The sequence below is a fragment of the Nicotiana sylvestris genome, chromosome 6 (genome assembly GCF_000393655.2).
Source record: "Nicotiana sylvestris chromosome 6, ASM39365v2, whole genome shotgun sequence".
NCBI classification, from domain to species: Eukaryota; Viridiplantae; Streptophyta; class Magnoliopsida; order Solanales; family Solanaceae; genus Nicotiana; species Nicotiana sylvestris.
In genome coordinates this window covers 29,067,970-29,076,797 of record NC_091062.1, presented here as the reverse complement: position 1 = coordinate 29,076,797, position 8,828 = coordinate 29,067,970, and the positions used below count along the sequence as shown (strand labels likewise).

Sequence of the window (8,828 nt, the reverse complement as noted above, 5' to 3'; positions counted from 1 at the left end):
AAGAAGAATGATGTGAGGAAGAAGTAAACAGAGATTTGAGGAATTAAGTGTTCAGTAAGCTTTATGTGGTAAAAGACAAGGAAAGAAGTTATATTTATATTGATAAGCAATTGCCAAAGGAAAAAGTGCAGTGATGGAAATACCATAATAATGATAACTGACACTTCGTGAGCAGTGGAAAAGCCTTGAAAAGGGCTGTAAAACTGCAAAGCTAATGGAAAAATGACACGTGTATGGAGCATTAAATTGAAGCGACTATGTTAGCGTCAATTTTGTCATAGCATTAATGATGACAAAAATTCTCTTTTAATGAAATCCACTTCCCAAATAATCAACTGATGAATAAATGGAAAGTGGGGGGTGGGGGGGACTATCTCTATTGGGAAAAATTGTGTTTACATATAAAGATGACGTGTCAAGATATGTAGACTGGTCAAAGAGTGACAACTGGCAAAGAGGTACGAGTTGCAACAGATACAAGCAAAGACAAAGGAAGAGGCACGGACAGTTATTCAAATAACTCAGCGCCCGTACCTATTTAAGTTATTTATATTCAAGAATCAAAGGAAATGAATTTGACAATATAAAAGAGTGCAGATACGGTATTTAATGGGCATTAAAAGCTGAATACGTTAGAGAATCTGTATTGAATATAATGATTATGTGATGTAGCATTCAATATCTTTAATTACTCATAATAGCCTCATTATGATTTAGGCAAAACGCATATCTCCAAGATATTTATAAAAGGGAGATATCTGATCAATTGTAAGGACACGAAACACTATTGGAATATACTTTGGTTTACTTGTTTTTCTCCTAATTATATTCTTGCTACCCAAATTACTCTCTTTTACATATTCTTTCGATTATCAGTAGCCCGTGTTCTTCTAAATTCTAGCTTTGACTAAAATTCCATTTTTTGATTAAACAGGTTTTATTAGAGTATATATGGGCTAAAGCCCTAAACCATATTGGAAAAGATCTTCTTCTTCGTTTTTTTTTTCTTTTTTAGAGATTTGAGAAGACTGATTCACATAAAAGAGGCGAAGCTATTTTGGGTTCTGCATATTTTTTGAATAAATTGTTTATATATTTTAAGTGGATTTTAAAATATACAAATACAATATTTGCGTCAAAACAGCCGTCTGTAAGAAAAATTATAGCTCCGTCAATACATATGTATAATTCTTCCACAAAGATAGTTGTGGGACATAGACAATAGAATGTAATATGTTGGCAAAGTACATGAATTTGCTGAGAAAATACACGTTAACTTCCTAACCTCATCCAAATCAGTTCTGATGATACTATGACATAAATATCCAAAATCTTTCCCAACTTACATGTCAAATCCATTGTACGTACACCTCATTGTTTAAAATTGATTATTTCTTGTCACCACCAACCAATAACTAACAAAAATTTGTACTTATCAATTCCTAAACATTTTGTTTGTAACTTTTGACAACTTAACAACTAGAGCAATATTTCACAACCAGTCAAATTCTTAATTTTTTTTTTTTTTTGGTTTCCCACCATGGCGGATTTACGTTTTGAGGTTTGGATGCTTCAGCACCCATGGACTTCTGGCAAATTGTACTATATATTCGTAGATAATACTTAAAATTTTTAAAGAATTGATCACGAGCACCCACTATGATCATGTTTGACCACTGTAACTTTACACTAAAATTAATGAAGCACCCACGACCTATAAATCCTGAATCCGTCTCTGCTTATTCGATATTTGCATTGAGATCCGATTAAATCCGAATTTTTGCCGAAAAATCTTAAATGGAGGGTTAAAGTGCTCCATTTTACAAAAGTTGACGTGCAAATCCTATATTAAGCACCGAGATATTAATCATTCCCATAAACTAGATTATGAAAATAAGAATGAGCCTAATCAGACTGCATGATCTATCATTTAACCTATTGCGGAATATCGTAGGTTAATTAGCACACAATTTCACACAAAGTAAATAGAGAAGAAAAATCAACACAAGGATTTAATGAGGTTCGGCTAAGCCTAATCCTCGGGGCAAAAGAAGAGAGAGTTTTCCACTATGAATGAGAAGAAAAGCACAATACCATCTATAGAATCTCCAACTACAACCCCTATATATAGATCCCAAAAGGTCCCAAACATATATGAGAAAGGTTTCCCAATTTGACATGGACTATAGGTTTTCCTTTCCCAAATCTATTAGGACGATGGGTTTTCCTAAACCTATAGGGACTATGAGTTTCCTAAAAATACAAGGAAATAATTCAAGCCACAAATAACAAATCTTCCCCTTGGCTTGAATTCTCTTCAGGAACAACGTCTCTCTACCTTGCCCTCAGCCCTCGCAAGGACTCTATCCATTTTCGCATGCATCAACCAAGTCTAGGAAACACCTAAACTTGTTAAGAGACTCAATCTCTTTACTCATAACACTAATCCGTCGATTTGGTTCTATACTCGGAATAGCTTCTAGATAGCTATAACACTCAAACGCATCAACGGTCTCTTCAACTGCCAAAGCAAATCCCACTGGATTCGTATATCCAAGAAGATTCTCATCAACTACGTTTGCAAACCTCTGCGGTCGGTTGATCACTCTCTTCTTTCTGCCTGTTGCAATGCTATATGGTTGTTGTTGCACAGGTGCATCAACATTATCGTCTTGATCAATATTTTGCACCTCCTCCACTTCCTCTACTTTAGAACTACTAGGCTGAGCTAATGGAGATTCAACTTCTAGCTCTATGCTGTCACTGACACCACGATCTGTTTCTGCTATTGCCTTCTCCCTCTGACTGTCCAGTGAGGCAGATTCATTGAATATTACATCCCTACTGATAATTAGCCCTGGAGTCTTTTGATCTGTGCACTACAACTTATAACATTTCACTCCAGTTGCATACCCTAGAAATATGCACTTATTTACCCTCGGCTCAAGTTTTCCATCCCTCACATGAGCATAAGCAGGACAACCAAATATCTTTAAATTTGAATAATCAGCAGGTGAACCGGACCATACCTCAAAAGAAGTTTTGAACTCTATAGTTGTGGATGAAGATCTATTGACCAAATAACAAGATGTATTGATTGCTTCAGCCCAAAAATCTTTGCTAACACATGAGTGTGAAAACATGTTTCGTGCCCTATCACAAAACATTCTATTCATACGTTCTGCAACACTATTTTGTTGTGGTGTTCCGACACAAGTGCGGTGTTTCACTATGCCCTCCATGTTGCGGAAATTATCGAACTTAGAATTGCAAAATTCTTACCCATTGTCAGTTCAAAGACGCTTAACTTTTCTTTCCGTCTACCTCCCAACCATCGTCTTCCATTTAACAAATGTCAAAAATGCCTCATCTTTTATTTTCAGAAAATATACCCACACCATCCTTGAGTAATCATCAATCAAAGTCATAAAATACCTGGCACCACTCTTGAAAGGAACTCTGTTTGGACCCCACAAGTTAGAGTGTATATAATCTAACTTGTCTCTGGTCTTGTGCTCGGCCTTCTTGATGAACTTTACCATTGTCTGTTTACCAAACACACAATGCTCACAAAAATTCAAAACTTAATTTCTGTACCTATTCAGCAAATTCTGCTTACTCAACAAAGACAATCCATTATCACTCATATGGCCAAGTCGCAAGTGCCACAACTGAGACTGATTCAGATCATTTTTCCCACAAGCTACAGCAGCTTCCCCTTCAACTACACTGGCCTGAAGATGATACAATTTAGAATGTAGTTTACCCTTCATGAGTACCATGGAGCCTTTACACACTTTAAGTATTTTATTCTCGGAGTGAAATTTATACCCTTGATCATCCAAAGTCGAAAGAGAAATCAAATTTCTCTTTATCCGAGGAACATGCCAACACTCAATGTTTTTGATAATTCCGTCGAACATTCTCAATTTGATGTTACCAACCCCCTCTACTGGTAATGGATTATCATCTCCCATATAGACAGTCCACTCATTTGTTTGTAAGTTGCAAACCAATTCTTGTGTGGACACATGTGGAAAGTAGCACCAGAATCAAGAACCCAAGAATTTTGCCCGTGACTAGAACTCACAGCACAAACTTCCCCTGCATAATCACTATCATCAGAATTATTGCCAGTGTCAATAATATTTGCCGAATTATCTATTTTATGCTTCCCTCTTTTCTCCTTCAGCTTAGGACAATCTCTTTTGTAGTGACCTTGCTCCCCGCACTCATAATAGTTTTGCTTCCTTGCTCTAGACGTTGATCTTGCGGTTTTCCTTTTCCTGTTAAAGTCCTTTTGTTGTATTCTTCCTCTAATCACAAGACCCTCGCCCTCAATTCTGTTGTCTGGAAAGCTCTTTTTTAACTCTTTAGATTTTAGTGCATTACTAACATCTTCTTGTGAAATGCTATCTTTCCCATATAGCAGTTTATTGGCAAAAGTATCATAAGACTGTGGTAAAGAACATAACACAATCAAGACCTGATCCTCACTCTCAATTTTGATATCCACATTTTTCAGGTCCATTATAATTGAATTAAACTCATCAAGGTGAGTTTTAACATGTGTACATTCGTTTATACGGAGATTGTATAACCTCTTTTTCAGGTAGAGGCGATTTGTCAGCGATTTCTTAGAATACAGATCTTCCAGCTTCTTCCATGTCGTTGCTGCAGAAGTTTCTTCAGCAATTTCCCGAAGAACGCTATCTGTAACACTCATGAAGATCGCACTCAAAGCCCTCTCCTTCAGGTCTTCCTTCTTTGTCTCTTTCATATCTTCAGGAAAATCATCATCAATTGCTTTCCATAATCCTTGTAACACCGGGGACGATTTCATCCTAATCTTCCATAGACTGAAACTAGAACCTCCGTCAAATTTCTCTACTTCGTATGTTGAAGATGATGAAGACATCTTAACCCTAAATTATGTGTAGAAACACGAACCTTGCTCTGATACCAATTGTTGCGGAATATCGTGGGTTAACTAGCACACAATCTCACACAAAGCAAATAGAGAAGAAAAATCAACACAAGGATTTAACGAGATTCGACTAAGCCTAATCCTCGGGGCAAAAGAAGAGAGAATTTTCCACTATGATTGAGAAAAAAAGCACAATACCATCTATAGAATCCCCAACTACAACCCCTATATATAGATCCCAAAAGGTCCCAAACATATATGAGAAAGGTTTCCCAATTTGACAAGGATTATAGGTTTTCTTTTCCCAAATCTATTAGGACAATGAGTTTTCCTAAACCAATAGGGACTATGAGTTTCCTAAAAATATAAGGAAATAATTCAAGCCACAAATAACATAACCCTATATATTTTTCAGCACACATAAATGTTAGGTCATGATTGAGAGTTGACTTGATTTTCCAACTAACACAACAATAATTGGAAGAACTAATGGTGCTTAGGACATAAAAAAAATTATTTCGACTCTTCTAGAGGAGAAACGTGGGCCTATTTTTATAATAAACCACTTATAAGATTCGAATAATCACTCATCAGATTCCAATAACATGCTCAATAATTTACTTGTATATATACCATACCATAACTCCCAAGATTTGCTTGGAAAAAAGATAAGTCTGTTTTCTAGTGCACATTATAATTATATGGCGGCTGAAGAAGAAATCCTCAAGCTCTTTGATACTTGTTGGTTTGAACAAGAAATATTCAAATCTCTTGAAATTCAAATTTCAGCTAATGTAACAACCAAGGAAGTTCAAGAAAATACTCATGAAATTCAAGAATCAGCAAATATCTTGATGGGAAGATCACAAAGTGATTACTGTTTAAGCTTGGATAATACAAGTTTTAGTCCACTTGGGAATTCTCCAACTTCTGTGATTATCACACATAATAGAGTTCAAGAACCAATAAAAGTTAGTGACAAGAAGAGGAGAAGGATTAAAAGGGAAGTTAAGGAAATTATTCGAATTCGGAGAAGTTCATCAGACCTTGAACTTGAAGAATTAAAAGGGTTTATGGATTTGGGATTTGAGTTTAGTGAAGAAGATAAAAATTCAAGATTGGTTACAATTGTTCCCGGATTGGAGAAATGGGGAAAAAGGGCAGAGGAAATTATAGAAAATAGTAAAAAGAGGGATGTAAATTCAAGGCCTTATCTTTCTGAAGTATGGGAGATTCTTGAAAAAAGAAAGATGACTAAGAAATTGTTGAAGTGGAGAGTTCCTGCTATGAACAATGAGATTAATATGAAAGATAATCTCAGAGTTTGGGCTCAAACTGTTGCATCAACTTTCAGATAAAACACAATCTTTGTACTTTCTCTCCTGTGTTTGTTCCTTTTCTACTTCTTTCTTCCTTTTCATTTGTACTTCTAAGAAGTCCCGATGCAATAGTAAAAGTCATTATCGTGTAGTCACGAGATTATGGGTTCTAGTCATAAAAACAATTACCCGCAAAAATGTAAAGATAGAGTTGACCCAATATGGTCCGACTCTTCATTGCACCCACTTAGAGTAGAAATTTAGTGCCCTTTCTTTTTGTTTCTAATTTTCTTCACATTTTGCGGCTTAATTAGGCTTGTTGCAACTGTAAATATATGGAGATGATGAAAATCATGTACTATCTTGAGAGACAGACTTATGCTATATCGAGAGGGGCCACCAATACCCGTTAAGTTTGACAAATTTTTTATGTATATATGTATATATCGTTAGAAAATAGTGATATATTTAGTAGTATGTACCCTGTTTTATATACTTTGGTTAAATTCAAAAGTATACTTGCGGCCTTCAAATTTTGGGTCCGCCTAACAACCTCTAGTGGCGTATGCAGGATTTTTTGTAAGTGGTGTCATATTTTAAAAGTGAACAAATAAACAAAACACTACTAACAAACAACCTCTAGTGGCGTATGCAGGATTTTTTGTAAGTGGTGTCATATTTTAAAAGTGAACAAATAAACAAAACACTACTAACAATATCATATCATACCAAAAAAAACGAACACAACTCAAGTATATTACAACAACTCTTCTCGATGAATTTTATTAAAAAAATAACCTCATTCGAAATAATACTAAATACTATTTTTCTAATATAAAGTTCCTAATAATCACTAAAAGTTCAACATCTAATCAAATGGCTTTACAACAATTGTCACAAGAGTTTACAAAAATTGACCACTAAAATAATAAATGAAGCTTTCTAGCTTTGAACCCACGACCTATACCAGAAAAATAAGGCGCCTGGCCAATTTAGCCACCCAGTTACTTGTTTCAAGCAATGTCACTTAATATAAATTAACGTATTTTCGTTTCTGCTTTTTAATATATAAAAAAATAAAAGCCTTAGGTAAATCCGCCCCTGAGTACCTCACTCTTTCTTCTAGTGTTCCATACAAAGATTCTACAAACTACTGATATCTTGTATCTTGATGATTAGTTTTAATACTATTAGCGTACAAAACTTGAACTCCTTGCGAATCGTTTGAAGATATCAAAATATTCAAGGAAAAGAATCCAATCCTACCCTCATCTCCAGCCAAATCAGCTATTGAAACTTTTATAGATAATTAGTCAACAAGCACTTTCCAAACAAAAAAAAAATGCAATACCAAACCAACCCTAAAGCTTAAAAATGTACCAAAGTGACAAACGATCCACTTACAAGGAATACCACTTAAAAAGAGATCTGGTGACGATATAAGCAATAAATTACTAGTATTATAAAAACATTAACTAGGGGTATAAAAAAGTGAATTATTGGCTGCATCAACAACCAGGGCAAGCTTATTCACAATAGTAAATTAATTTCTTATTAGTTGATAATCATATTCCAACCAGTCCAAGTACTCTCGGACAAATTTGATAATTAAAGTACTCTATAAAATCCTCAATAGCCTGCCTTGCAAATCTCTAAGAAAGGGAAGTAGGTAATGAATATACTTTAATTAAAAGAAAGGCCCCATAAAATACATTTTTGAGGTAAATGCAGTAAAGTAATGAAGCATAAAAACTACTGGAGTATGTTTACCAGTTTAATTAGCTAGATTTGAGAAAATTGAGTCGATAATAAAGAAAAGGGAAACTAACATTTCTAGAGATGCTTCTAGTGAATATTTTTTTCTGATTGATTGCAATTTGCATGTTTTAACAATCACCATGAAAATTTCATTTCCATCTAGTGATGAACTGAAGGAAAAGTTTAATTGCTGAGAAAACTCACTAGATTTGGAAAAACAATTGTATATGTATGTTGACAATAAATTGAGTCGAGAAAATAAAATCAAGACAAAAAAATATTGCAACAATCGTAGTATTTGATTTCAAATAATATGAGTGTACAATCTTTGTGAATCCTCTGATTCTTCTTTCCAATAGTAAATAAATTCAAGGAGCTTGACCTTGAATCTATATTTTGTTGCCACGAATGATGATCGTGGATTCAACTAGCACGAACTTTGATTTGAACTCGTACTCCTTGAATCTTGATCTATTCTTCGTTCTTGAGCTTGAACTTGATTTCTCGGACTTGAACTTAATTGTTTGAAGGCTAAAACTTGTAGAGAAATTTGCAGCGTTTGATCCATGGGTTCTCTCTTGCTTCTTGTTATAACTTCCAGTCTCTTTTCTGAGTTATAAAAACCCATATTTATAGTTGTGGAAGGAAAAGGTTGTGATTGTCACACCTCCTTTTTGCGCGCCCGCCCCGAAGGATAGAATGCGCGAGGGGAGTTTTTCCAATTTAAGTGACAATATTCGAAATGAGGTTATTTATTTAATTCAGAGTCGCCACTTGGGAAAGGTTTGGCTTTTGGTGTCCCAAGTCACCGGTTTATCTTGAAT

The 8,828-nt window shown here is 34.9% G+C and overlaps 1 protein-coding gene across 1 annotated transcript; it reads left to right on the top strand.

Annotated features, from left to right (window-relative positions):
• The first annotated feature begins 5,628 nt into the window (after positions 1-5,628).
• Positions 5,629-6,285, top strand: LOC104241317 (uncharacterized). Its single transcript, XM_009796260.1, has one exon. It carries the CDS (start codon positions 5,629-5,631, stop codon positions 6,283-6,285), a length of 657 nt encoding a protein of 218 aa, XP_009794562.1.
• The last annotated feature ends 2,543 nt before the right edge of the window (positions 6,286-8,828 follow it).

What these genes read in the sequence shown, in the direction of transcription:
- LOC104241317 (XM_009796260.1), top strand. Translation starts at nt 5,629, where the DNA reads ATGGCGGCTGAAGAAGAAATCCTCAAGCTCTTTGATACTTGTTGGTTT.